Here is a 27,986-nt window from a genome sequence, read left to right as displayed (position 1 = left end):
TCACAGCCTTAAAATTTTCATTTTGAAAAAGAATGAATTTAAGTAAATGTACTAATGCTGCAACTTTGTAACCATTAGAAGAGTTGAAGTATAAACTCCGAGGAAACCAGGATAAAGGAGATAATAAAAATATAGCATACATTAATGAAAAATGAATATTTGTGACATACCATTCAGCAAAATAGATTTTTGATTTTCCGTATTATCTATTGTTTATGCATATAATCATTCACATAGTCTTTGCATATTTACTCATATAATGATAAAAAAATAATTTTTGCTGAAACCAATTGTTCTAAAAAATGTCATTAAGATTGATCCATTTCTCAGCAATGTATTTGAATAATTCCAAAATTTATTGTTTTGTGGGAAGTGTATTTTTACTTTTTTGTTTTTTTCTTATTAGTCATCCATTTTATACACATCAGTGTATACATGTCAATCCCAGTCGCCCAATTCATCACACCACCACCACCACCACCCCGCAGGTTTCCTCCCTTGATGTCCATACGATTTTTTTCTCTACTTCTGTGTCTCAATTTCTGCTCTGCAAACTGGTTCATCTCTTCCATTTTCTAGGTTCCATATATATGCGTTAATATACGATATTTGTTTTTCTCTTTCTGACTTACTTCACTCTGTATGACAGTCTCTAGATGCATCCACGTCTCTACAAATGACCCAATTTTGTTCGTTTTTATGGCTGAGTAATATCCCATTGTATATATATACCACATCTTGTTTATCCATTCGTCTGTCGATGGGCATTTAGGTTGCTTCTATGACCTGGCTATTGTAAATAGTGCTGCAGTGAACATTGGGGTGCATGTGTCTTTTTGAATTATGGTTTTCTCTGGGTATATGTCCAGTAGTGGGATTGCTGGGTCATGCGGTAATTCTATTTTTAGTTCTTTAAGGAACCTCCGTACTGTTCTCCATAGTGGCTCTATCAATTTACATTCCCACCAAGAGTGCAAGAGGGTTCCCTTTTCTCCACACCCTCTCCATCATTTGTTGTTTGTAGATTTTCTGATGATGCCCATTCTAACTGGTGTGAGGGGGTGCCTCACTGTAGTTTTGATTTGCATTTCTCTAATAATTAGTGATGTTGAGCAGCTTTTCATGTGCTTCTTGGCCATCTGTATATCTTCTTTGGAGAAATGTCTATTTAGGTCTCCTGCCCATTTTTGTTTTGGGTTGTTTGTATTTTTAATATTGAGCTGCATGAGCTGTTTATATATTTTGGAGATTAATCCTTTGTCCGATGATTCATTTACAAATATTTTTGTCCCCTACTGAGGGTTGTCTTTTCATCTTGTTTATGGTTTCCTTTGCTGTGCAAAAGCTTCGAAGTTTCATTAGGTCCCATTTGTTTATTTTTGTTTTTATTTCCATTACTGTAGGAGTTGGATCAAAAAATATCTTGCTGTGATTTATGTCAAAGAGTGTTCTTCCTATGTTTTCCTCAAAGAGTTTTATAGTGTCCGGTGTTACATTTAGGTCTCTAATCCATTTTGAGTTTATTTTTGTGTATGGTGTTAGGGAGTGTTCTAATTTCATTCTTTTATATTAGTGTCCAGTTTTCCCAGCACCACTTATTGAAGGGACCGTCTCTTCTCCATTGTATATCCTTGCCTCCTTTGTGATAGGTTAGTTGACCATAGGTGCGTGGGTTTGTTTCTGGGCTTTCTATCCTGTTCCATTGATCTATATTTCTGTTTTTGTGCCAGTACCATACTGTCTAGATTACTGTAGCTTTGTAGTATAGTCTGAAGTCAGGGAGTCTGATTCCTCCAGCTCCGTTTTTTTCCCTCAAATCTGCTTTGGCTATTTGCAGTCTTTTGTGTCTCCATACAAATTTTAAGATTTTTTTGTTCTACTTCTGTAAAAAATGCCATTGGTAATTTGATAGGGATTGCATTGAATCTGTAGATTGCTTTTGGTAATACATTCATTTTCACAATATTGATTCTTCCAATCCAAGAACATGGTATATCTCTCCATCTGTTGGTATCATCTTTAATTTTTTTCATCAGTGTCTTATAGTTTTCTGCATACAGGTCTTTTGTCTCCCTAGGTAGGGTTCTTCCTAGGTATTTTATTCTTTTGGTTGCAATGGTAAATAGGAGTGTTACCTTAATATCTCTTTCAGATTTTTCATCATTAGTGTATAAGAATGCAAGAGATTTCTGTGCATTAATTTTGTATCGTGCAACTTTACCAGATTCATTGATTAGCTCTAGTAGTTTTCTGGTGGCACCTTTAGGATGCTCTATGTATAGTATCATGTCATCTGCAAACAGTGACAATTTTGCTTCTTCTTTTACAGCTTGTATTCCTTTTATTTCTTTTTCTTCTCTGATTGCCATAGCTATCCAAAACTATATTGAATAATAGTGGTGAGAGTGGACATCCTTGTCTTATTCCTGATCTTAGATGCAATGCTTTCAGTTTTTCACCATTCAGAATGATGTTTGCTCTGGGTTTGTTGTATATGACCTTTATTATGTTGAAGTAGGTTCCCTCTATGCCCACTTTCTGGAGAGTTTTTATCATAAATGGGTGTTGAATTTTGTCAAAAGCTTTTTCTGCATCTATTGAGATGATCATATGGTTTTTCTCCTTCAATTTGTTAATATGGTGTATCACATTGATTGATTTGCCTACATTGAAGAATCACTGCATCTCTCGGATAATCTCACTTAATCATGGTGTATGATCCTTTTAATGTGTTGTTGGATTCTGTTTGCTAGTATTTTGTTGAGGATTTTTGCATCTATATTCATCAGTGATATTGGTCTGTAATTTTCTATTTTGTAGTGTCTTTGTTTGGTTTTGGTATCAGGGTGATGGTGGCCTCACAGAATGAGTTTGGGAGTGTTCCTTCCTCTGCAATTTTTTGGAAGAGTTTGAGAAGGATGGGTGTTAGCTCTTCTCTAAATGCTTGATAGAATTCACCTGTGAAGCCATCTGGTCCTGGACTTTTGTTTCTTGGAAGAATTTTAATCACAGTTTCAATTTCATTACTTGTGGTTGGTCTGTTCATATTTTCTATTTCTTCCTGGTTCAGTCTTGGACGTTATACCTTTCTAAGAATTTGTCCATTTCTTCCAGGTTGTCCATTTTATTGGCATAGAGTTGCTTGTAGTAGTCTCTTAGTATGCTTTGTATTTCTGCAGTGTCTGTTGTAACTTCTCCTTTTTCATTTCTAATTTTATTGATTTGAGTCCTTTCCCTCTTTTTCTTGATGAGTCTGGGTAATGGTTTATCAATTTTGTTTATCTTCTCAAAGAACCAGCTTTTAGTTTTATTGATCTTTGCTATTGTTCTCTTTGCTTCTATTTCATTTATTTCTGATCTGATCTTTATGATATCTTTCCTTCTGCTAACTTTGGGTTTTGTTTGTTCTTCTTTCTCTAGGTCCTTTAGGTGTAAGGTTACATTGTTTATTTGAGATGTTTCTTGTTTCTTGAGGTAGGTTTGTATAGCTATAAACTTCCCTCTTAGAACTGCTTTTGCTGCATCCCATAGGTTTTGGATCGTTATGTTTTCACTGTCATTTGTCTGTAGGCATTTTTTGATTTCCTTTTTGATTTCTTCAGTGATCTCTTGGTTATTCAGTAACGTATTGTTTAGCCTCCATGTGTTTCTGTTTTTTACATTTATTTTCCCTGTAATTGATTTCAAATCTCATAGTGTTGTGGTCAGAAAAGATGCTTGATATGATTTCAATTTTCTTAAATTTACTGAGGCTTTATTTGTGACCCAAGATGTGATCTATCCTGGAGAATATTCTATGTGCACTTGAGAAGAAAGTGTAATCTACTGTTTTTGGATGGAAAGTCCTATGAATATCAATTAAATCTATCTGGTCTGTTGTGTCATTTAAAGCTTGTGTTTCCTTATTAATTATCTGTTCAGATGATCTGTCCATTGGTGTAAATGAGGTGTTAAAGTCCCCCACTGTTATTGTGTTACTGTTGATATCCTTTTTTAGAGCTGTTTGCATTTGCCTTATGTATTGAGGTGCTCCTATGTTGGGTGCATATATATTTATAATTGTTATATCTTCTGCTTGGATTGATCCCTTGATCGTTACGTAGTGTCCTTCCTTGTCTCTTGTAACATTCTTTATTTTAAAGTCTATTTTATCTGATATGAGAATTGCTACTCCAGCTTTCTTTTGATTTCCATTTGCATGGAATATCTTTTTCCATCCCCTCACTTTCAGTCTGTATGTGTCCCTAGGTCTGAAGTGCATCTCTTGTAGACAGCATATATATGGGTCTTGTTTTTGTATCCATTCAGCAAGCGTGTGTCTTGGTTGGAGCACTTAATCCATTCACTGTTAAGGAAATTATTGATATGTATGTTCCTATTGCCATTTTTTTAATTGTTTTGGGTTTGTTTTTGTAGGTCCTTTTCTTCTCTTGTGTTTCCCACTTAGAGAGGTTCCTTTAGCATTTGTTGTAGAGCTGGTTTGGTGGTGCTGAATTCTCTTAGTTCTTGCTTGTCTGTAAAGCTTTTGATTTCTCCATCGAATCTAAATGAGATCCTTTCTGGGTAGAGTAATCTTGGTTCTGGTTCTTCCCTTTCATCACTTTAAGTATATCATGCCAGTCCCTTCTGGCTTGTAGAGTTTCTGCTGAGAAATCAGCTGTTAACTTTATGGGAGTTCCCTTGTATGTTGTCATTTTTCCCTTGCTGCTTTCAGTAATTTTTCTTTGTCTTTAATTTTTGCCAATTTGATTACTATGTGTCTCAGCGTATTTCTCCTTGGGTTTATCCTGTATGGCACTCTCTGCGCTTCCTGGACTTGGGTGGCTATTTCCTTTCCCATGTTAGGGAAATTTTCAACTATAATCTCTTGAAATATTTTCTCGGGTCCTTTCTCTTTCTCTTCTCCTTTTGGGACCCCTATAATGTGAATGTTGTTGCATTTAATGTTGTCCCAGAGGTCTCTTAGGCTGTCTTCAATTGTTTTCATTCTTTTTTCTTTACTGTGTTCAGCAGCAGTGAATTCCACCATTCTGTCTTCCAGGTCACTTATCCGTTCTTCTGCCTCAGTTATTCTGCTCTCGATTCCTTCTAGTGTAGTTTTCATTTCAGTTATTGTATTGTTCATCTGTATTTGTTTGTTCTTTAATTCTTCTAGGGTTTTGTTAAACATTTCTTGCATCTTCTCGATCTTTGCCTCCATTCTTTTTCCAAGGTCCTGGATCATCTTCACTATCATTATTCTGAATTCTTTTTCTGGAAGATTGCCTGTCTCCATTTCAGTTAGTTGTTTTTCTGCGGTTTTATCTTGTTCCTTCATCTGGTACATAGCCCTCTGCCTTTTCATCTGTCTGTCTTTCTGTGAATGTGGTTTTTGTCCCACAGGCTGCAGGATTGTAATTCTTCTTGCTTCTGCTGTCTGCCCTCTTGTGGATGAGGCTATCTAAGAGGCTTGTGGAAGTTTCCTGATGGGAGGGACTGGTGGTTGATAGAGCTCAATAAATCTTTAATCTGCTTGTCTGCTGATGGGTGGGGCTGGGTTCCCTCCCTGTTGGTTGTTTGGTCTGAGATGACCCAACACTGGAGCCTATCCGGGCTCTTTGGTGGGGCTTATGGCAGACTCTGGGAGGGCTCACGCCAAGGAATACTTCCCACAACTTCTGCTGCCAGTGTCCTTGTCCCTTGGTGAGCCACAGGTGCCCCCCGCCTCTACAGGAGACCCTCCACCACTAGCAGGTAGGTCTGGTTCAGTCTCCTATGGGGCCACTGCTCCTTCCCCTGGGTCCCGATGCGAACACTACTTTGTGTGTGCCCTCCAAGAGTGGAGTCTCTGTTTCCCCCAGTCCTGTCAAAGTCCTGCAATCAAATTTCACTAGCCTTCACAGTCTGATTCTCTAGGAATTCCTCCTCCCGTTGCCGGACCCCCAGGTTGGTAAGCCTGACATGGGGCTCAGAACCTTCACTCCAGTAGGTGGACTTCTGTGGTATAGTTGTTCTCCAGTTTGTGAGTCATCCACCCAGCGGTTATGGGATTTGATTTTATTGTGATAGCACCCTGCCTGCCGTCTCATTTCAGCTTCTCCTTTGTCTTTGCATGTGGGGTATCTTTTTTGGTGAGTTCCCATGTCTTCCTGTCAGTGATTGTTCAGCAATTAGTTGTGATTCCAGTGCTCTTGCAAGAGGGAGTGAGCACACGTCCTTCTACTTTGCCGTCTTGAACCAATCTCTATTTTTACTTTTTGAGCCAAGTATTGTTAATATTTTTTATGCTTTTCTTTTAGAAGTGAATATTCTTAGTTCCAAGTTCACTGAAGTATTTGTTAGTACCCTGAAATAGTCAATTGTCCTTTCTATATTGCCTAAATTCTATTTCAAAAAAATTTGAGGCAAAGTCAGTATTTGCACAGAATTATGAAATCACTGTAAAAATTTCTCTGTGACAGTATAAAAACTGAATTAAATGTCTTTTCTGGTTTTACTTGCATTTGTTGTAACACATGTGAAATATTGCAATAAATAGTTTTTTCTTTAGCACTTTGTGATATTTAATATGGGGTGAGTATTTTACAGTGTTTTTAACTAGGGACTTTTATTAGTCTATCCTCACAATATCTCTGTGATACAAATCTAGCAATTATACAACTATAGAAGCATTTTTGGTTTTAGTTGCTCTTGTTCATTTTACTTCACTGCGATAAGCAAAAGAAACTCAAGTAAGGAAAAGTCAGGAAGTCAAATAAAATCTAAATATTTCTCACCAGTTCTGTCATTTTTTCAGAAATTGATATTCAACAAGTACAGATGCATTAGAATTCTTGCTAGAATCAAAAGTATGGATTACTTTCATAGTAAGAAACAAGTAAATGGCTTGATAAATTTTGTTAGTATTTCTAGCAAGTTACCCTCAAGAAAGTCTATTGTGTGTTAATTTTCAGTGTGAATAAAGATATTATTGAATTCAACATCCTGAATAGCTATCATTTTTAAACTCTTCATAGTACCACCTAGAATTCAAAGTACAGAAGTACATTACACCGTCAATGAGAATTCACAAGCCGTTCTTCCATGCGTGGCTGATGGAATCCCCACACCAGCAATTAACTGGAAAAAAGACAATGTTCTTTTGGCTAACTTGTTAGGAAAACACACTGTCGAACCCTATGGGGAGCTCATTCTGGAAAATGTTGTGGTAAGTTTAATAGACACGAATAGATACATTAAGCCAGATTATTAATTCACCTTTTTACATCTAGTGACTTAGCTCGGAAATGTATTTTTTAATAATGAATGAAAGAAAGTACTCTTATAAATTCAGGTCAAAAAATTAATTTTACACATATTTCATTTTATGTCCCCGAGAATAGTATTTAGCAGATCGTGAGAACTCATAAGTGGCCTCCTTCTAAAATTATTTTATTTTTGTGGAAATCTGTGTTTATCAGGAAAAATTCTAAGCCTCTGTTATATTCCATGTTTGTAACGATGCATGAGGATGGTTAGAAGAGTAGAGATGTAAGAATATCTGATGTATTAGTAAGCAAATACAAAAAGCAGGCTTTTTGCTCTTTTCAGGTTTTTAAATAACTCTTAGTCTTAGGGATCAGTGCAAGCTGGGGTTTTTGAATATTCTTAGGTGGTACTTCGCCAGTCTGCAAAATTGTAGCTATGGGAAGCACCTCAGTTTTTCAGTGTGAGCCCACTTGAAGAGGAATCTGTATCTATGCATACCACATGACTTTTAAAAAAATTATCATGTGGTTTGAGAGTATCAACACTTGGTACTAAATATTAAACATGATTAAAATGTGAATCACTTTCAGAGCTTTTGTGCCTATCTTATTCCTTTTCATTACCCTTCAAAGTGCCTAAATTTCATTACAAAGTCTTCATAGAATTAAATTTGAACAAATTAAAATGATAAATTCATCACATTCACTTCACAGTATAATTTCAGCCTTTAGCCAGACTCCTGGAATTACCATATAAATAGCTCTAGTGATAGGTTAACTCTGTCTCATGTGCTATTGGAAATTGTATTTATTCAAATCTAAGTTTCCATCAATTCTAAGATGCACCAATATTTTATGTGCCACTAAGACAAAAATATATAGTCAAGTAAACTAGAGAAGATCATCAATTTTTAAGTTGTATCCCAAATTCAGAGATATTAAAAGTTAAAACTATGGATTTTAGAATTGATAAAATAAGGATAAATTTGTTTGCTTGTTTGTTTGTTTAAGCTGGTAAATATCTCCAGTAAGGATTACTCCCAGGTTCAAGAATGTTGAATTAGGCCCCTTAATCACTCTTAGACCTGAAGAAATTAAGTAAGAAAAGTTTAGACTTTTAGTGAGACAGTGACTCAGATACATTAAGAAATATATCAACAGTAAGGTAGCTTATAAAAACTGGATGAAGGACACAAATGATAAGTCTATTTGTGAATAATATGTGCAATCCAGATTTTCAAAAGCTTTACTTCCATAAAATCCTTGATTTTAAACTTAAGTTCTTATAACCTGGGAATTTTAAGAATAGCTAAGTGGTGTCAGAGTGGGGAGACCTTTACATGGAATATGATTTATTCCTGTTTGCCTTTAAAAAAATTAGTATACAACCAACCAAATTTAGATTATATCTATAATGAGTAATTACAATTTTTATGCTGCATTTCCAATCAGTTTTTTGATGCTTCAATGCAAAAATATATATTCTTAAACTTTTTAAAAAGAAGAAAAAGTCTGTAATATGGACCTTAACGCAGTCAGAAGCATTCAGTCATTAATTCAACAAATATTTATTTATCAGTGTGATCAACACTGATGTAGGCACTGGGAATAAATACATCAGGGAACAAAGGAATCAAAGATCCTTGCCCTCCTGGAGTTTATTTCTAGAGGAGGGAGATAGACAATAAAAATAAACAATGTATTGTTTCATACCAGTTGCCAAAAGAAAACAACTGGTATGAAAAATAAAAGAAGAGCAGGGTAAAGGGGATCAGAAGTTGGAGGAGTACAGGTTACATTTTTTTTTTTTTTTTTTTTTTGCTGTACGCGGGCCTCTCACTGTTGTGGCCTCTCCCGTTGCGGAGCCGTGCAGGCTCAGCGGCCATGGCTCACGGGCTGAGCTGCTCTGCGGCATGTGGGATCTGCCCTGACCGGGGCATGAACCCGTGTCCCCTGCATCGGCAGGCGGACTCTCAACCACTGCGCCACCAGGGAAGCCCCAGGTTACATTTTTAAATAGGTTACATTTTTAAATAGCATAGTCAGAGTAAATGTCCTTTGGGAAGGAGATATTTTGAGCAAAATTTGAAGGAAGTGAGTTAGCTAAGCAAATATCTGGAAGAGGAGCATCCCAGGCAGAGAAAACTGGGATGCTCTTCCCCCAGATTTTAGGGCAAAGAAATTAAGGTGGGTGCAAAGAACGCGAGAATGTAAGGTAGGAACATGTCTGATGTATTTGAGAAACATAAGGCCAGTGAAAGCAAAGAAGAAAAAGAATGAAAAGAGAGAGAAAGAAGTCAGAGAAAAATGAAAGCCAGATACAGGTAGTGTCTTGCAGGTCATAACAATTTTGCATTTTACTCTGAGTAAAATCAGAATCCATGACAGGTTTTGAGCAGGGGAACAATGTGGTCTGCCTTATGTTTTTGCAACATTGCATTGGCTCCTCCTCCCCCTTCCCCCCGCCCCTCTTCCTCCTCCTCCTATTCCGTGAGAATACACGGTAGGGAGGCAAGGATAGAAACAGAAAAGACCAGTTGGGAAGATGGTCTGGAGGCAGAGGAGAGATTATAGGACTCAAAGCTGAACATTAGGTCAATCCTCATCTCTGGCCCAATTTCATTCCTTTTTATGGCTCAGTAATATTCCATTGTATATATGTACCACATCTTCTCTATCCAGATACTATGTGTAAAATGGACAACTGATGGGAACATGCTGTACAGCACAGGGAACACACCTAGTGCACTGTGGTAACATAAATGGGAGGGAGGTCCAAAAGGGAGGGGATATCTGTATGCATATGGCTACTTCATTTTGTTGTGCAATTGAAGCTAACACAGAATTGTAAAGCAACCATACTCCAATAAAAATTACTTTTAAAAAAAAAGCTGAACATTACCAGAGAAGGGGTGAGAGGTGATTGGATTTTGCACATACTTTGAAGCTAGGATTTCCTAGCTAGATTGCAAGTAGAGTCTGAAAAATAAAAGAATAAAGGATAACTCAAATGTCTGAGAACAAAGGCATGAACAACTGGAAGAACAAAGTAGCCATCAACTGAGATGGTGTGAAGGCTGCAGATAGAACAGGAAGGGGAAATGGGGAGTTCAGTTTTGGACATGAGTGTGAGATGTCTTTTAGACATCTAAGCAGAGAGTTGGAATGAAAAGTTTAATGTAGTTGGAATTTGGAAGAAAGATCTGGGCTGGACATCCTGTTACTCATCAGTAGATAGATGATATTTAAAGCCATAAGGCTGGATGAGATCACCAAAGAGAGGTGAGTGCAGATACAGAAGAAAAGAGAACTAAAACTGAGCCCTCTCACATACCAACATAAAGACATTAATGTGGAGGGGAAGCCAGCAAAAGGAGTTGGAAAAGGAGCAACCAGTGAAGTAGGAAGGAAACTAGGGGAATGGGTTGTCCTGGAAGCCAAGTGAAGACATGGTTTTAAAAAGAAGGAAGCCAGAATTGTGTCAAATGCTGCCAATACATCTAATAAAGTGAGTGCCAAGAGCTGGATTTAGCAGGTGAAATTTTGGAATTGCAGGTGTTATTGCCCTTACTCTTGCCATTTCCTTTGATAATTTTGGTGGACTTTGGTGCCACATTACCCAGAAAGCCAACTATGCTGTCAAGATTCTAACAGCCTTTGGGACTATTTGCTCTTTATTTGTACATTTCAGTACAGCAGTTGACGTTTAATAAACTTTAAAGTTTTCTGAGATCTTATTATAAATTCTATAGTTCTATAAGGTATGGGCTTTTGTTTAAATTCTTATACATTTTAAATTATGTTATTTAAAAGCTAGCCAGATGGTTCAGACTACAAGATGGAAATTTAAACTGTCTTTAAAGAAGAGTGCTCCTTTGGGGACCAAGCTGTGTAACTTTATGTATTATATGTAGTATAATGTAAGATTATGTAATTTTAAGCTGTATGATTTTTCTTTCTTTAAGCCAGAGGATTCTGGCACCTATACCTGCGTTGCTAACAATGCTGCAGGTGAAGACACACACACCGTCAGCCTGACTGTGCATGTTCTCCCCACTTTTACTGAACTTCCTGGAGATGTGTCATTAAAGAAAGGAGAACAGCTACGATTAAACTGTAAAGCAACTGGTATTCCATTGCCCAAGTTAACATGGACCTTCAATAACAATATTATCCCAGGTTGGTAATTTAATTCTTAAGAAGTGAATAGTACACCCATAGAGAACTCAAAACCAATCTCCATTTTTTTTTTTAAAGCCCAGGAGCCCTCATCCCTGGGAGGACAAGTGTCTCTATTTGTTAGACTTTATGGCCAGCATAAAGATATTGTCTGTAAAGAGAAATTGTTGCATCCCAAAATTGAGTTCTGAAGTACTGCATTTACAAATGCCTTGCTGGAAAATTAGTAATAAGCTTGAGTTTTCTCTGCTATAAAGATTTATGTTAATCACTAGAATTCACCAACTGTATCACCTTAACAATAATAGTATATCTTACTAAAGAAAAATAAACTCTAAAAAACTTAATCAGTACTCTTTTCTGAAGGCGTAATACTAACTTAGCTATTTAAATTTTTAAAGCTTAATTTTCCACATAATATTCAGCAGTATGAAACTTTAAAATATAATTTGAATGGGAGAGAACACGCAAGGTTAACATACTTAACATAATCAGATATTGGCTGGTTAATCAAAACCTTATTTAGTATTGATTATTTTAGGATTAGCATGTTTATCTTATACTCTATTCCAAGTATTGTAAATACCTTTGTAAATATTTTTATCATCATCACTTATGGAGAAGTTCAAATTATTACAAAGTTAATCTTGTTGTTATTATTTATTACCTAACTAGCGTATATTTTCATGATCTCCCGTCTGAGCTGCCAGGTCAGTTGAATTATATTTTGATGTAAATTGTTTGGGAGGAAAAGTGGTGTGAGAAATGAAATGGAAAATGTCATATTTCTGAATGAAAGATTTTTTTGAAACCCAGAGAGACTGTGAGCCAGCTTTAGGCAACCCTTTGAGATGAAAGGTGTACTTCAAATCGAAAATTCATTTTGAAAGATGTTTGTTTTCATTCTCTTCTCCTGTTCCTTCTTTTTTTTTCATTCTTCAAACAAGTGTCTAGAGACACAGCACATAGCTCAGGAAGAAATCCCTGGAAAAGGCTCTCTCCTCCAATGTCATAATGAGATCTCTTTGGTTCAGTTGCTGACCGATTCATAAATCTAACCTGCAAAATATTGAGCTGTACTGATTATTTTCCTAGGTTACTGAGAGGTATTTATGTTGCTTTCTACCTTGTTCAGCCCACTTTGACAGTGTAAATGGACACAGTGAACTTGTTATTGAAAGGATGTCAAAAGAAGATTCGGGTACTTACGTGTGCACTGCAGAGAACAGCGTTGGTTTTGTGAAGGCCATTGGATTTGTGGATGTGAAAGGTGGATAAAAAGTCTTCTATTTTAAATTTATTTATGATGAATGGTTTGTGTTTTGCCTCCTTATTGTATAGTAATACAATACAACTTCAATGTATTTATCCATTTAGTCTTATTTCACAGATATGCAAATTCATGACGTAAAAAAAATTATGAACATTCAACTCAGAAGTAGGTAAGCAGTATGTAAAGAGATCATTTGGCACAAAATGGAATCATCCGCTTAGGTTATTGAAATGGACAAAATTATCTCATTGATTAGCATGAGCAATTAATTCTGGAAGATCCATGGGGCTCAAAAGTGGCTTTTCCCCTCTTCACTAAATTATCCTTTAAGTAGATCAAAATCACAAAGAAATTATTGGAGCTTCCTTTTTCTTATACTCATCTTTTGTTATTTCCCCAGAACCTCCAGTCTTCAAAGGCGATTACCCTTCTAACTGGATTGAACCACTTGGTGGTAATGCAATCCTGAATTGTGAGGTGAAAGGTGATCCCGCCCCAACTATCCAGTGGAGCAGAAGGGGGATGGATATTGAAATTAGCCACAGAATTCGGCAACTTGGAAATGGCTCCCTGGCCATTTATGGCACTATAGTAAGTCACACTGGAATTGTCAGTATGCACTTTAACTGTCACAATCAATGCCTCTCTATAGGTGCCATGGATGGGAAAAGTTTCTCATGCATTCCTATTTTAATCATAAAATCTGAATCAATGGGTTCTTTTAAAAAACTGAAACAATGGTTCAAATTGATGATTTTTAGCCCTTCAAAGAAGTACAAGCAATAAAATAATTTTGCTGCTTTGTTCTCCATCATTGACCTATTGTTCAACATCAGAAGATAACTTCCTCAAATCTGTTTTAGAATGCGGAAATTGAAGAATTACAACATTGTAAATTACAAATAAATGTTAGATTTCATCACCAAGTCGGTAACTATATTAGGCTGTCCAAAAGCTTCAGTAATTCAGACAGTGATTAGTGCTTTAAGTTATTCTAATTTGGGGGTCAAGTGAATGAGATATTTTATCTGAAAAATTCTTAACTAGACTAAATGAGGGTAATTTGTTAACCCACTGCGGAATTAATTAATTAGTATATACTACCCAATCACCTGCTCCAATGGGCCACTCTCAGTCTTTTCTTCTCCTTGGCTTTATTTCAACCTTAGATGTTATTGATCGTCCCTTCAATTTTGAGATGATTTCTACCTCTAGCTACACGAATGAGTCTCAGGCTTCTTCATTACTGCTTTACCCCCCTTTTCCTCTACACAAACATTACTACTTCTGAAGTCCTTGGCACTTCTTCTAATATCAATATTAATACTAATACTAATTTTTTTCCACCATACAATTTCAGATTCCTAACCCTGTACCTTCAACCCTGAAACTCTTTCAAGTTCCATTTACAGTTTCCTACTAGAAATCTCTATTTGGACAATGCATTGATACCCTGATTAAACACCTAAATCAACATCTGTCTCTCTCCTCCCACCCTCCTCCACTTCCTTCAATTCAGTTCCTCTTAACTGACTTACTCTTTCTATTAACAAGACCAGAATTCTTCTGTTCACAAGACCTTAGCAAAATCTGTGTCTCTAGTCATCAAATCTAAACTCATGAGGTCCTTATTTTCTATAACATATATGTATAAATTTGTGACTTACATTCTGTGATTTGTCATCATTAGTAAATTAGTTCCTCACTTTCTTTCCTACATTTCAAGCTTTCTAAATGGAGGCTAAGCTTAATGTTTTTTTTTAATAACCCCCATAAGAAAGAACTAGATATTCGTTGATTTGTTCTGATTATTTAATGCTTTTTAAGCTATCTATAAGAATAGTGTTGGCATTTTTCTTTAATAAGATAATTTTGGATAAATGATTGTAAAAAATGTGATTTTCTGCTTAGGTTTCCTGCCAGTTATTGTCCCCTGAGAGCAATGATAGGTTGCTCAGAAAAAATTTAAGCTAGGAATGTCTTTCTCTTCTTTTCTTTAAAAAACAATCTATTTATGTGGTTAAATATACGTAAGTTTTTCTATTTCCATTGAAATACCGTCTCAAAAACAAAATTGCATATAAAAAAGCATCATGGTAATAAAAAGTGATTTGCACTGTTCTATAGGCACATATTTTTATAAAACACTGCTTATTTCCGTAGAATGAAGATGCCGGTGACTATACATGTGTAGCTACCAATGAAGCTGGGGTGGTGGAGCGCAGCATGAGTCTGACTCTGCAGAGTAAGCTGCTTAATCAAACTCTAATTAAACACTTGTTTTAAGAAATGTCCATTTAATTGTTCATTTAACTTTCTAGCAAGTACATTAATGGTAGCTTTCAGAGTCTGTCTAATTTACTTTTCTGATGCTGATGGAGCAGCTGTTACCAAGCATAAGACTGATATAATTTTGCAATATATTTTATCTAACACATGCAGCTCACACTTGCAATTGCTTGGTAGCAGAGCTTTTTGTGTTGTTTGCAATATATTCAATCAAGTACCCTTCGTATAGCTCCTCGTGGTTGTTGTAATGAACTTACAAAAATATCATTTTCTGGCACTTGAAAAATAAGTGTTGAAAATAAAGACTAATGTAAGTGAACTCAAGAGTGCTCCAGCTTGGGGCTTCCCTGGTGGCGCAGTGGTTGGGAGTCCACCTGCCGATGCAGGGGACACGGGTTCGTGCCCCGGTCCGGGAAGATCCCACATGCCGCGGAGCGGCTGGGCCCGTGAGCCATGGCCGCTGAGCCTGCGCGTCCGGAGCCTTTGCTCCGCAACGGGAGAGGCCACAACAGTGAGAGGCCCACGTACCGCAAAAAAAAAGAGTGCTCCAGCTCGATTGCTGTCAATCTGCCGTGAAATAACTATGTGCTCCAAGCAGGATTATCATGTTCATGATGAAGGCCCTCAGTATAAACCATTGGAAGACAGGTTTTCATAATTAGAAAAACATGAAAGACTCCAATGGCTCCCTGGACAGTCCCCAGAACCACTTCAGGGGCTGACCCGAGAACAATGTTATTCGGTTGACAATTTAAGGAAATCAGCTTATTTTGAGACTAGGCTCAGTAACTAACGGGATGAATTTATTTACATTTTCTTTATTCACTATTGAGAGATGCTGTAGACTAGCATTTACTAACGGCTGTTTGCCAAACTAACAGCTGTTTGCCAAACTACTATATATATACCATATTTTCTTTATCCATTCATCCGTGGAAAGACACACTCAGGTTGTTTGTATGTCTTGCTAAGACAATGTTTTATTAAAATACATATCTACCAAATGATAACTTTGTGGGATGTCATTAGGAAAAAAGTAGAGTGCCATGAGAAAAAAATAGATTAAACAAGGTTTATTCATTTATTAAATATATAAAGAGCACCTAGTATATGCCAAGCCCTGCTTAGGTGCACCGATTTCTTTACTGCAGATATTTCCAGAAATGTTAATATGCAGATGTGAGTTAGTTATAACTCAACAAGAGGAAAATATAATATTCTACATTTCCCCCCAAAAATGTTATTTCCATGAAACCTTCCTCACCCCTTTGTTGGGTGAGTGTAGGTAGGTCATCTCATGATTAATCTCTCCTGGAAGAATGTTCCACTGACAGTTTAAGAAAAGCTGCATTAGATTAGATTTAGCTCATCTACATACTGACAATAAATTCATTGTAATAAATGAGGGATATAAAAAAGCCAAAAATATAATTTGTTTAAAATTAAGATTAAAGCACCAGAAGGAATGTCTTCATTTAGATAAAATGCTTGTATTTAACTGATCATTATGTGACTGATAGAATTAATTCAACTTTGAAAGATGTACATATGGAATTTTATTGTTGAATTAATTTATAGCCTTATGTGCAGTTGGAAATGTTCAAATGTGCAATCTAAATTAAGATTCTAAGTTTTATTTAACACTTTCTTTGGCCATAATAATATGAACAGACAAGCTCATCTATTCATTATGTTGTTATTTGGTGTTACATGATTACTTTATTCAGCAACAGTTTATTGAATACATAATGTAATCTCATCACTGGGAGAGAAGGAAAAGCACCAGTCCTGAAAGTTCCTAGAGTGATGTTAATGTAAACATCAAGTAAGAAGGCAATTGTATAGGATGATGTGGGCATATATATGAATAATACATTAATAACACTCACTGAGGGATTCAAACCTCATATGAAATAATTACTTTTGTAAAAGACATGTCAGTGGTACCTTTACATAAAATACTAGCATAGGAATATCACAATAAAACACATTTTACTTCTATTTTTGTTTTATGTTCCATCATTCCAGATACATTTCCTGGTCTATAATGTGCAGCCACTGCCTTGAATTATATGATTGCATTAACTCTCACTGAGCAAATCATTCCACCATTCAATTCAGTCTCACTAAAACACCACTGTCGTCCCGACATACTCTATCAAGAATAAGCACAATCCCCTTTGCTTACCTATTCAGACATAAAGCCTTCTGATTTTCTTATAAGATTTTAACCAAATGTTTAGAACCTGCATGCTACTGCTCTCCTGGATGAATCATCCTTTCAAAACTAAACCCATCTCTATGCTATTTCCTTCTCTCCAGGGAGCCTCCTTTCTGCTATATGTAGTCTTACTCATTTTTAAAAATCCAGTCCAGGCTTCTTCTCCATGAAGTCTTTCATATTCTATCCTGACACTGTGGACCAGTATAAAGATAAACATTCTGTCAGCGGTTTTTTGCAATTCCTTTTACATTCTTTCCAACAACTTTATTTGAACAGCTATCATCCAGTATAGATACTGTTAACCTCTTCCTCCTTCCTGAAACTCCCTTTGGTTGCCAGGATACCCTTTTCTCCTGAGTTTCTTCAAGGAAGAAACTCAATTACAGGCTCATTTTTCTGTCCATTTCTTAAATAATGATGTTGTAATAGTTTATGTCTTTGGATCTCTTCCTCTGATTTTAGACTCACTTCTGAAGCAATCTTATCCACTCATGAAAGACTCACAAATCTATATTTCTAGCCCATATCTCTATTCTGAGCTCTGGATATGAATATCCAACTGTGGTGTAGACATCTCCATTTGAATGTCCTACAGATATCTCAAGCTCAGCAGTTCTAAATGGATGCAAATTATCATTCCTTACTCCCTCCCAACAAATCTGTTCTTTCTCCTATGTTCTACTGGATTGCCCAGAGATATACTATATTGCCCAAATCAAAACCCTGTAGTCATCAGTTCCTCCCTTTATGCCATACCATTCAATGGCTAAGTTCTATCACTCCCACCTTCTTAACAATTCTTGAACATTTTCCTTTTCCTCTTCATTTCCAGTGACATGCTTTTGTATGATCTATTGAGTCACTATTGTTTGTGCTCCCAGATTACCACACATTTACCTATTGTATATTAAATTCTATTCTACCGATTCTATTACCAAATTCTACAGGTATGTTATAGCACAGCTCAATAATGGGTTATTTGTCTGTCTTATAAGTGGACTGTTAGCTCCTTGAGACTAGAAATTATATCTGTGCCCCCAGCATCTAGCACAATGGCAAAAAGTAGGTTCTTAATATATGTTTATTAAAGAATGATGACCACTGGTGAAAGGATAAGTTGATAATGACTCCCTACCTCAAAAATAATGTAAGTGAAAGAATTGAATGTTCACCATGTAAAACACAGACAAAAGCAATGATAATAACAGCAACAGTACTAATAATATTGTGTGCTTACCTTGTTAACAATAACAATAGTACTAATAATGTTGTGTGCTTACCTTGTGAAGAGCTGTGCTTACATCATCTTAGTCGAGTCAAACAAGATCGTGTGAACTAGGGACCATTTTTAAGGACACAATGATTCAAAAAGGTAGTAAAGAGCAGAGACAAAATTTGAATCCAGAAAAGCATGACTGCAGAGCCCATGCTCTAGGCTAGACTGCTTGGGGATTTTAAATTTTTGCCATTTACTAAATAAAACATTCTATCAATAGCCATTACAGCCTTAATAGTTGAGAAGCTACAGTGTATTAAAGAATCAGCCTTTTTTCAAAATAATGTTACTATATAATATGGCTTAAAATGTTAATAGAATTCCACAAAAGCTAAGAAATACTATGTGCTTTTTTCCATAGGTCCTCCTGTTATCACTCTTGAGCCAATAGAAACCATTATTAATGCTGGTGGCAAAGTCGTCTTGAATTGTCAGGCAACTGGAGAGCCTCATCCAACCGTTACATGGTTCCGCCAGGGGCACTCTATCCCCTGGGATGAGCGAATTAATGTGTTGTCCAACAACTCATTATATATCACCGCTGCTCAGAAAGAAGATACATCCGAATATGAATGTGTTGCTCGAAACTTGATGGGTTCTGTCCTTGTCAGAGTGCCAGTTATAGTCCAGGGTGAGTGTGATTCGTTCACCCTGGGATATTCATGTTAAACAGCACCTGGAGTGATCCAAATCATAAAAATCATTAAGCATCTTAGTCCAAGTCTCCTCTACCTTTAAGATACTTCTAGATTATAGGGCTAGGACAAAAATCACATCACAAACTGAAAGGACTGAAACAATACAGATGAGAGCTGCAGAATACCAAGTTAATAATTCAAAATCCCGAACTGAATTTTGTATTCAAAACTAGGTTAAATTTATTCTCAAAAATCAATGCATATTTTTGCTTTAAAGAATGACTTATTTCCAAAAGGTAAATAGCATATAAATTTCTTGGTCACTGACTCTTTCAACAGCCATGTCCAGATGAGTCAGGACTGGAGCTGGGAAGAAACTCTAGTTAGCAGTTTGAAGTACTTCTCTCTTGCTTAGGTTTTAATTTTACAGTAAAGAAGAGCTTCCATAAGCAATCTCTCAGCCTTCATAGATTCAGCGCTAGACCCAGTGCATATCTTAAATGAAATCTGACTTACAATTTTTTTACTTACAAAAACAGAGACCAAGTACAATGTTTTACTTGCAGTTCATGGTGGCTTTTCCCAGTGGTCAACCTGGAGATCCTGCAGTGTCACCTGTGGGAAAGGCATCCAAAAGAGGAGTCGTGTGTGCAACAACCCCTCTCCAGCCAATGGTGGGAAGCCTTGCCAGGGATCGGATTCAGAAATGCGGAACTGTCAACATAAGCTGTGTCCAGGTAAACCTCTTTATTCACCGGACAGGCATGTGTTCAGTAGATACTCATTTCTGTTCCCTAACTATGGCTCGTCTCACTATTAGTTCTTTCAACTGAAATATATCTAATGGTGTAATGTGTCACCTTTGGATAGTGGATGGTAATTGGTCAGAGTGGAGCCCTTGGGAAGAATGCACAAGGAGCTGCGGACATGGCAACCGAACCAGGACCAGAACTTGCAATAATCCATCAGCTCAGCATGGTGGGCAGCCATGTGAAGGGAATGCTGTGGAAATAATCATGTGCAACATTAGACCTTGCCCAGGTGAGCATCCACCAATAAGCAAAACTTGCATCTTTCTAACTCCTACAAAGGAGTTATAATTACCTTTTCTTCTTTATTGTGAAGAGATGTTATGGCCTCAACCCTTGAACATATTCATTTTCTGTGTTCTTAGTCCTGTCTCATGGATGAACTTGTGAAGGTATGACATTAATCAGTGTTACATCAAATACCTGATATAACTGAACATGATAAAAGGCTCTAAACTGTGGTGTATTTTTAATCATGTAGATTTAATCAAATTAATGGAATTTTAGAGATAATGAGGACCTTACATAACAGCTAATCCAGTCATTCGTTTTCACACGAAATAAATGAAGCCTAGAGAGGTTAAAGACCTGCCCAGAAACACACAGCTGGTGAGGAGTAAAATAATATTAGCTACCATTCACTAAATATGTGTCATGTGCTAGGAACCATGCTCAGTACTTTATCTACATGTTGTTTTTGACTTTGTGAAACAACACTACAACATAGGTATTTTAGGGTTCTAGGTATCTTCACTGTAAGAACCTTTGCTGCAGGCAGTTTTGCTGCACAACTAAACAGACCATAAGACAATTTTGTTGTTAAAGATAAAATAAAAGAGGGACATTTAAAAGGATATAATTAAGATAAAAAATTAAAAACAAAATTTTTAAAACATTTTGTCACGAAAAATGAAAATACAGAAAATATTTGAATACATTTAAAATGTGTGTAAATTCATGTTATAGTTGTATTGGGGTATGTCTTAGAAAACGATGATACTTCCTTTCTCAAAGTTGATCATTAAGGATTCAGGATCTTTTGTTGGACATAAATTCTTTTTGACATACAAAAAATCTACTGTAAGTCTTTTCAGATATCCCTGAACGTAAAATGAACAGACGAGGGATGCTGCTATTCCTTATCAATATATGTAACATACATAACTGGTCATACATATCTGGACTACATTTAAATGTTCCATCACAATTTCAGTCCTTATATTTCACCAAATCATCTAAGCCAGATTCTGTCCCAAATACCAAAATTCTGGCTACATAATGTTCTCCACTATCAAATAGCAAAAATTTTCACCATTTTCAAGAAACTTACCGGGAAGCATGTAACCGTTTCCTTTTGCGGCGATAAGAGGAGCTTGATTCTTTTGCCTCCAACTTCTAATATTGTGTGATAGATTTTATAAAGACAGCTTGGAGAGCAATCTGTAGTATCTGAATTAGCTAAAGAATCGATAATTAATGCTCTTGAAGACCGTTATGAATTACTAGCCGCCCCTTTTATATTTGCCATAGCTTGGTAAACTTTTGCTTTTGACAGGTGAGAGGGATGATTGTGCTCACCAAAGGATTTGCAAACTGATGTATTATCATTTTAGTATAGTATGCGATCTGGCTTTACACTCTCTCATTTCACATTTCCAGTAAGTTTTCTTATCACCGTATTTTCTATCAAGTCATTATACATAGTTGTTATCATCCACTATTTTCAGACCCTCACATCTGCTCGTCACTGTAGTGACCATTATGAGGCCTAAGATGTATATAATATAAAAATGGGAGCACTGAGTCAATGGAGAAATGAAACCACTGTCAAATAGTTGAAACCAAACTGTCGAACCTGTTGATCATTGTTCTATCTTTCACAGCAAAATTGCCTTACAGCCAATTAGTTGGTGGCAAAACTGTTTGGGGCAAATATTCTTACAGTGAATATACTGGGTGTGGTATATTAGGGCTCTTTCAGGTTAAAGTGACAGAAATCAAACTTAAATACGTAGCTTACATAGAAACTTCTACTTTCAGGTATGATTGAATCCAGGGATTTGGCTAATGTTTTTACTAGCATGTTTTCACTAGCATGTTTTCCATCTGTCATCTCAGCTTTCCTTTCTCTGCCTTTATTTCTCCGTTAAACTCTTTCCATGTGGTGGGAAATATGACTTCCGGCAGCTGGCTCACAGCGGCCTTATAATCTAAGGCCTCAGAGGAAAAAAGTTCCCCTCTCTCTCTCTCATAATTTGTATCAGCCTCTGAGAAAGAACCCTCTTTGATTTTGTTTGGGTTCCAGGCTCACCTCTGAACTCAGGTAGTCCAGGAGAAGGATACTGCTCTGAGAGCCAGCTTGGGCTACTTGCCCACCTTGTATCAAGAGGGGCAGGGTTTCTTGTTTGACAGCCTGAAAGAAATCATATGGAAAAGAAGAGTGGCTGTTCATTCATTAATTCATTCTTTTAATCATTCATTCATCCAACAGATACTTATTGAGCACCATTCTAACTGCTGTAATTAGAATATCATTCAGATATTGATAAGCATACAGGACAAACTCAAAGAGTTGAAGTGATAGAGCATAACTGGGAGAGCCACCTTAGCTGAGATGGTCTAAAAAAGGGATATTGACAAACAAAAATGAGTAGTAGTTACCCTCTGCATTGGATATTGCATTCTGTTGTACAGAAAAGGAAACTAAGATTCAGAAAATATATGATAATTAATTCATTGAGGTTACATACCTACTAAAAAGTAAATTAAGGATTTGAACCCAGGTCTGTCTGATTCCCAAGCCAATTTGCTTAGATCCTGGGTATCTTGATTTGCAGTTCAGAACTTCTGTTACGTTACAAAAATTAATCTGTTATGAAATCTTAAAATAAACCAAAAGCCAAGTTTTTTTAATCTTGAAAAATTAGAAATCTAATTATAATAGAATAATATATCAAAGCAAAAAGAACCAGAAATACTGGATTAGAGCAACCTTTGTACAGCTTGTCAGCTATGATATCTAATGTCTATATAATGAAAAGCTAAATGATATTAGTAAATGTCATAAAACAAAAGTCAGGATTTTTTTTCTCTTCATGTTGAGTAACTATTGGCTTACTGCTGTTTTGCTCACTTTTCTATTGGCTTACTGTTCTTCAGACTTTCTTTGGTTATCTCCCAGCCTCTATATTGATTGAATTTAGCTGTTATTTTGGCATATTGTCAGTGGTGTTCTGGATCTTGCCACTGAGAGCATGTATCTCTTCCCACTGAGAGTTTAGTGACATCATATTAGTAGGTAGATATTGACCACAGTGGGAGTGTTTTGCACCACAAAAATTGCAGATGCTATAATTCAGAGTTTCCCTCCCTACTCCCAGAGAGCTGGTTGTTAAACATTTATCAGTATACCACTGCAAAATGGGCAAATAGCCAAAGATAGTCTTTTTCATCCAGGGGGTATGTCAGCATCTTAGGGACTGAAGAGATTTTCTTTTCATACATGGTTGGATTCAACTTGCTATATTTTGTTGAGAATTTTTACATCTACGTTCATGAGAGATATTGGTCTGTAGTTTCCTTTTCTTATAATGTCTTTGTCTGGTTTTGGTATTAGGGTAATGCTGGTCTCATAGAATGAGTTAGGAAGTAGTCTCTCTGCTTCTATCCTCTGAAAGAAAGGTAGAGAATTGGTATAATTTTTAACACAAACATTTGGTAAAATTCAGCAGTGAACCCATCTGGTACTGGTGTTTTCTGTTTTGGAAGGTTATTAATTATTGGTTCAATTTCTTTAATAGATTCCCCCTCTTTTATTTCTGATATTAATAATTTGTATTCTCTCTCTCTCTTTTTTTCTTGGCTAGCCTGGCTAGAGGCTTATTGATTTTATGATCTTTTCAAAGAACCAGCTTTGGGTTTCATTGATTTTTATCTATTGATTTCCTACTTTCATTTTCACTGATTTTTGCTCTAATTGTTACTATTTCATTTCATCTTACTTTGGATTTAATTTGCTCTTCTTTTTTAGTTTCCTAACATAGAAATGTAGATAATTTATTTTGATCTTCTTTTCTAATATATGCATTCAATGCTATGAACTTCCCTCTAAGCATTACTTTTGCTGTATCCCACAAATTTTGATACCTTATGTTTTCATTTTCATTTAATTCAAAATATTTTTAATATCTCTTTAGATTTCTTCTTTGACCTAGGTATTATTTAGTAGTGTGTTGTTTAGTCTCCACATATTTGGGGATTTTGCAGCTATCTTTCTGTTATTGATTTCTAGCTTGATTCCATTGTGATCTGAGAGCAGACATTATATGATTTCTATTCTTTTAAATTTGTTAAAGTGTATTTTATGGCTCAGAATGTGTTCTACCTTGGTGAATGTTCCATGTGAGCCTAAGAAGAATGTTTGTTTATTCTGCTGTTGTTGGATGAAATAGTATATAGATGTCAACTACATCCAGTTGATTGATGTTGTTCTTGAGTTCAATCATTTCCTTACTGATTTTCTGCCTGCTGGATCTGTCCATTTCTGATAGAGGAGTATTGGAGTCTCTGTCTATTATGGTGGATTCATCCATTTCTCTTTGCAGTTCTGTTAGTTTTTGCCTCACATGGTTTAATGAGATTTTCTTTTAGTAAAAATTTGTGCTTAATCAAACTTATAGAAAAGTTGCAAGAATAGTACAAGGAACTTCTGTATACCCCTACCCAGATTCACCTATTGTGTATATTTCCTAAAACAAGAACATTCTCTTTTATAAACAGTTATCAAAATCAAGAAATTTAACATTCATACAATACTAATTAAGTCTTATTACCTAATCCACAGTTCACATTCAAATTTTATTAGTTGTCCCAGTCATATATGCTTCATAACTCTTTTCCCACTGCAAGATCTAGTCCAGGATCACACTTGTGTTTATGTGTCAAGTCTCTTTAGTCCCTTTCAACTGGAACAATTCCTTAGTCACTTTTTACCTTTTATGGCCTTGCTATTTTTTAAGTATACAGGCTAATCATTTTGTAAAAGAGTTTCCATTTAGATGTGTCTGATATTTCTTCATGATTAGATTCAGGTTTTGCATTTTGGCAGAAACATCACAGAAATGGTTTTGTGTCCTTCTCAGTGCATCATATGAGATAGCGCATGATGTCAGAATTTGTCCCAAGCTGGTGATGTTAACTTTGTTCACTTGTTTAAAGTGGTGTCTTCCACTGTGTAGTTACTATTTTTACCTTTGTAACGAATAAGTATTTTGTAGGGAAACTTTAAGACTTCATAAACATCTTGTTTCTTATCAGTCTTTTATCTACTAGTTTTAGCATCTACTTATGATTTATTTTTGTTTTAAATCAGCTATTGCTGTGATCTTACAAAACATTTATAACTCCATCATATCTTCTACATCTACTATTGGCTTTCTTTTTTTATTTTTAATTGCTTTTTTTTTTTTTTTTTTTGCTCTTTGGCCATGCTGTGCACCATGTGGGATCATAGTTCCCAATCAGGGATTGAACCCACACCCTCTGCATTGGAAGCACAGAATCTTAACCACTGGAACGCCAGGGAAGTCCCCTACTGGCTTTCTATTGTAAGAACGAATTTTCTTTCTCTTTCTCCTTTTTTTTTCAGTTATATCAGTAAGAACTCAAATATCATTTCATTCAGTGGTTTATAATGCACTACTGTCTTCATTTATTGTGATGCACAAATTGTCCTAGATTTGGTTAGTGGAGATCCCTTGAGGGATCCTAGCTTCAGTGTCCTCTTGATATGTCCCCATCATTTCATGAACGCTTTGACTTTCTGGTACGAATTGATATTTTAGGCCTATCTTGTCCTCCCCCAGTTAGAAGATATTTCTAAACTGACAATCCTCCCTCTAAAAAAGATGGGTATCTTCTGGGGTAGGCCATCCTGCTGCCATTTGAGTCAATCATAAAAAATATATTGTTACAGATTACTTAAAGAATGAGCTTTTTTTAAGTGTTATTCTGAAAATCGATGAGAACTTTGAGTGAAGAATAGCAGTACTAGCTCAGAGCTCACACTCATGTAATACTGTGTTGTCTTATACTGCTCAAGGACTTTTCATCTATCAACTCATTATTCCTCATGCCCATCCTAATAAGGTAGGTTCTTTGCTTATCCACATATGGCAGATGGTGAAACTAGGTGCACAGAAGCCAAGTAACTTGTCAAGGATCGTACAGCTAGTAAGGGCAGAGTGGTTATTCAGGCCCAGGGTATCTACTCCAGAATCCCTGCTCATAAGCACCGTACTCTCCTACCTTTCCAGAATCAGAACTGCAACATAGTGTAACAACCAACTCATCTATTATATTTTACTCTTTTTTTCAATGTACTAATTCCTCCATAGCTGTTTTCTTTTGTATTATATTATTTAGATACCATGATGTTTTATGCCTTCTCTGGTTTATATTGTCTTTCCTCTTTTTTCTTGCTATCGTTCCACTCACATCAAAGAAACATTTCAACTCTACCGCATTTTATGCCATGAAATTTAATTTTGGTTAGGGTTTTCTGTATTGATTTTAAAAAATTAAAAGGATCTTAAGCTGGAAACCTCTATTCATATATAATAGAAACTACCCAGATAATAAATGAACAAATGTCACCTAATTGTGGTCCTCCAAAAAATGCATGTATCATAAGTCTTTATATTGTAAGAGATAAAGACTTTTGTTAACCAACAGCCTTGGAAATAGAACATATTAAAATGATTGGAATGGCAGAATTTTGAAATCCCGTAGTCCATATATAAGAACCATGAGCATCAGTAATCTGAATTAATAAAGAAGTAGTCTTGAGTAATACCTGCCATTTAATTAAAGGCCTTCTTCTTTCCTTTTATGTTTCATCAAATAACTTTTAGTGCAGATTCTTGTCAGCTGAAATAAATTTGTGTGACTGTGTCTAAAAAGTATAAGAATATGTAGTCAGTTCAACTAGAAAACAGTTAATTAAAAGAAAATTCAAGATATGTTTTAAAATATTTTCTAAACAAAGCAACAAATGATAATTCCATTCCTTGTTTTTCAACTTATTCTTATAGATTGTGTTAAGAGAATATTTAGACAAGACCTTACAGCCCTATGGTTCATATCTTGATTAAACTGGGTGACCACAACAACAAACTTTTTGAGCCCTACATCTAGAAAATACCCCTCAACAAAACTATGACCTGATACTGACTTATACATAAGAGAAACCATAATGTTGATTCTCAGCCCCTGCACCTGGTAGGAAACATAATGTTGTTCCAGTCTTGTGGTCAGATGGTGTAATATGTTAGTGACCAAAAGGAAGGCCTTAATATCATTTCTTGGAAACTCCTGGTCAATTTTTACTGTTGTTTAGGAAGCAGGTGAGTGTTATTTAGAACTCTTATTTCATGAATATTATGTAATGGGGAAAATTTTTCAAAGAGTTACAACTGTGCAAATCATCATGTTGTTGAAAAGTCCAAGTACATTTTAAATGTGAAGGTGAATCGCGCTTAAAGATGTGGCCTTGCAGTCTGGGGTCCAGCTTCTCATTATGGAGACATTTGTATTGTCCATAACCGCATCTAGATTTGTTATACAGCTTTGCTTCTTAGCTTCTGGTCCCTTCCACTTTCTCCAGAGCTAAGAGTACAAATACTTAGCTAGGGGTAAAAGCTCAGATTTTATTTACATATAGTAGTTTGATTAAATTAAATTAAATTTAATTTAATTTTGGGGGGGGTGCTTCTTTTTTTTTACATCTTTATTGGAGTATAATTGCTTTAAAATGGTGTGTTAGTTTCTGCTTTATAACAAAGTGAATCAGTTATACATATAGATATGTTCCCATATCTCTTCCCTCTTGCGTCTCCCTCCCTCCCACCCTCACTATCCCACCCCTCCAGGCGGTCACAAAGCACTGAGCTGAACTCCCTGTGCTATGCGGCGGCTTCCCACTAGCTATCTACCTTACGTTTGGTAGTGTATATATGTCCATGCCTCTCTCTCGCTTTGTCACAGCTTACCCGTCCCCCTCCTCATATCCTCAA

The 27,986-nt window shown here is 36.1% G+C and overlaps 1 protein-coding gene across 1 annotated transcript in view; it reads left to right on the top strand.

The window, feature by feature from the left end:
• Positions 1 to 27,986, top strand: part of HMCN1 (hemicentin 1) — a 528,232-nt gene that overhangs the window by 421,583 nt on the left and 78,663 nt on the right. The window contains exons 82-89 of the mRNA XM_022593376.3: positions 6,996 to 7,186; positions 11,192 to 11,405; positions 12,541 to 12,675; positions 13,079 to 13,269; positions 14,842 to 14,923; positions 18,829 to 19,098; positions 19,672 to 19,842; positions 19,976 to 20,146. Of these exons, the coding sequence (XP_022449084.2) occupies positions 6,996 to 7,186; positions 11,192 to 11,405; positions 12,541 to 12,675; positions 13,079 to 13,269; positions 14,842 to 14,923; positions 18,829 to 19,098; positions 19,672 to 19,842; positions 19,976 to 20,146 (1,425 nt within the window). The remainder of the gene's footprint in view (positions 1 to 6,995; positions 7,187 to 11,191; positions 11,406 to 12,540; positions 12,676 to 13,078; positions 13,270 to 14,841; positions 14,924 to 18,828; positions 19,099 to 19,671; positions 19,843 to 19,975; positions 20,147 to 27,986) is intronic.

This window comes from Delphinapterus leucas, chromosome 1 (assembly GCF_059928025.1).
Source record: "Delphinapterus leucas isolate spDelLeu-1000000601 "Yukka" chromosome 1, BTC_Dleu_Yukka2, whole genome shotgun sequence".
NCBI lineage: Eukaryota > Metazoa > Chordata > Mammalia > Artiodactyla > Monodontidae > Delphinapterus > Delphinapterus leucas.
Note: the sequence above shows the minus strand (reverse complement) of the source record. Positions and strands in the feature narration are given on the sequence as shown.